Source organism: Bos javanicus, chromosome 15, assembly GCF_032452875.1.
Source record: "Bos javanicus breed banteng chromosome 15, ARS-OSU_banteng_1.0, whole genome shotgun sequence".
In the NCBI taxonomy this organism is placed as follows: domain Eukaryota; kingdom Metazoa; phylum Chordata; class Mammalia; order Artiodactyla; family Bovidae; genus Bos; species Bos javanicus.
This window is the reverse complement of record NC_083882.1, coordinates 47,662,778-47,665,066: the sequence shown is the minus strand read 5'-3', so window position 1 is coordinate 47,665,066 and position 2,289 is coordinate 47,662,778. Positions and strand designations below refer to the sequence as shown.

Below are 2,289 nucleotides of genomic sequence, written 5' to 3'. Positions count from 1 at the left end.
CTAGGTCTTGGGTTCTTCTTTTATTGGAGTCAAGCGTGTGGGCTTAGGATTTTGTAGGCTCACTGTTTGTTGGTGAATTTAAAACATAAGAGCAAAAATCTAAAGTATGGGGAAAGGGAAAACAAAGGACCCAAATGGCCAGATATCAAAAATAACCAAGAACTCTAAAATAAAGGAAACTGGCCTCCCCATTCATCTAGTCCTCTGGCTGCCAAAGTGTTTATGAGATAGCCATGTCTGAAGTGTATGCCTAGGCAATCAAAGCTCAAGGCAAGCACTTGCATTACAAAAAAAGAGAAAATCCAATTGTAAGGGTTTATCCTACAAAAGGAGCAAGCTGATGTTGTCTTCATTTAGACAGTCTATGACATTTTGTCCAAGAGAAACAGAGGAATCCAGTGGGGAGAAACAGGATCATAACCAGAGACTAGATTTCTGAAAGAAGGATAACACATAAGGAACACAGAGACTCCCAACAGCACATCACTCTTGCAATAAAGGGTAAGCATATTTCCTCTCCGTAGGACGCTTCCCAATGAGAATATTACAGTTCTTCTATCATGTTCTCCCATCTTTTAATCAAGGTTGAAAATCTTTTCTCCTATTCTTACTCAGAATTTCAGACAAAATTTTTGATGTAGAGAATTGCTGAACTGGAAGAGGTGAGAGTTAAAGTCCATCACAACATTCCTTATACAGAAAAGAAGTTTGAGGCTCATAAAGAAGTGAGTGTGAAAATGATGTTGTGATAGAACTGAAGCCATGTTGAAAACTCCATGTTTCCAAAGGGGTATTCTTCCATTTTTCTCTGAACCCCAACTCAAGTGACTCACTGAAAGCCAAACTGATATAAAAAAAACGGCACATTGCCATGTCTCATTGGGAAGTGTCAAAACTTCCTTTATCAACCACCACCAGTTTCTACTATGCTATCTTCAACCGCTCCAACTTTATGACCTTCACTTTGATGGGCATACCTGGCTTAGAGGCACAGCACTTATGGTTATCTCTTCCTTTCTTCTCCATGTTTTTGGCTATCCTCATCAGTAATGGTGCCATCCTTTTCATGCTGGCCAGGGAGCCCACACTTCACACACCAATGTACCTGCTCCTGGCTCTGCTGATGGTGGCTGACCTTATATCCAATCTGGCTCTGTTGCCTAAGCTCCTCTGCCTCTTCTGGTTCAATGATCGGGACATAGCTGTCAATGCCTGTTTCACTCAGATGTTTTTCATCCATGGAACATCTGTGGTACGATCAGCCCTACTTGTTGCAATGGCCTTTGACCGATTTGTGGTTGTGTGTGAGCCACTACGCTACAACACAGTTCTGAGCCATTCCTCAGTTGGACGCCTGGGACTGATGGCTTTAGCCAAGGGGGTGATTCTTATCCTGCCCATGCCTCTTCTACTGCAAAGGTTGACCTTCTGCCACATGGTCATTCCTCATACCTACTGTGACCACATGGCTGTGGTGAAACTGGCCTGTGATGACACCAGGCCTAAGCGGATCTATGGGCTCTTTGTGATTCTTCTTGTGGTGGGGCTTGATTTAGTGCTCATTGGCTTCTCTTATGGTCTCATCTTGCAGGCCGTGATACGTCTCAATTCTCAAGATGCCATCTACAAAGCCCTTAACACCTGCTCAGCCCACCTCTTTGTCATCCTTATCACTTATGTGCCTGCACTTTTCTCTTCTCTCACCCACCGCCTTGGTCACAATATCCCACCTCATGCCCACATTCTTCTTGCCAATCTCTACCTTCTCATACCCTCAATGTTCAATCCCATCATTTACGGCATGAAGACAAAGGATATACAGGTCAAAGTGGCCAAATGCCTGTGCAGAAGACATTCATAGGTTACAAGTCCTGATCACATACCTGTGAGTAAGTGAACACTGAGGACAGTTGTATACACCTTTGCCCAACCATCCAAGATCCAGTTGTATCTCCAGATGATCTGTGGAAACCATGAAGAAGTATGTGTTGCATGTGTTAGCTTATATGAAGAGCAAATATGATTGCACTTTCATTGATTTGTAAACTAGAAAGGGGAAAGCCAAGATAGCTCTTTCTATGTCTGTTTAACAGCACCACTCTTATGACATGGGTCTCTTTATAATTTTCACATATGTGTTCATGTTTGCTAACTGCAGAAAAAATTTTTCTGTGAATGATCCAAGATAAACTTTTCCTATATTGGTAGAAAGTTTGTGTTTGTTTCAGTTTTCTATTTCTCTAATTCTATGTCTGTTTCTAAATAGTATTGTATTGTTGCAAGGGACCT

General features: G+C 42.1%; 1 protein-coding gene across 1 annotated transcript; it reads left to right on the top strand.

Moving 5' to 3' along the window:
• Positions 1-819: 819 nt before the first annotated feature.
• LOC133260963 (olfactory receptor 52P1-like) lies at positions 820-1,861 on the top strand. Its single transcript, XM_061439587.1, has one exon. The coding sequence runs from the start codon at positions 872-874 to the stop codon at positions 1,859-1,861; it is 990 nt and encodes a 329-aa protein (XP_061295571.1). The 5' UTR covers positions 820-871.
• Positions 1,862-2,289: the final 428 nt, after the last annotated feature.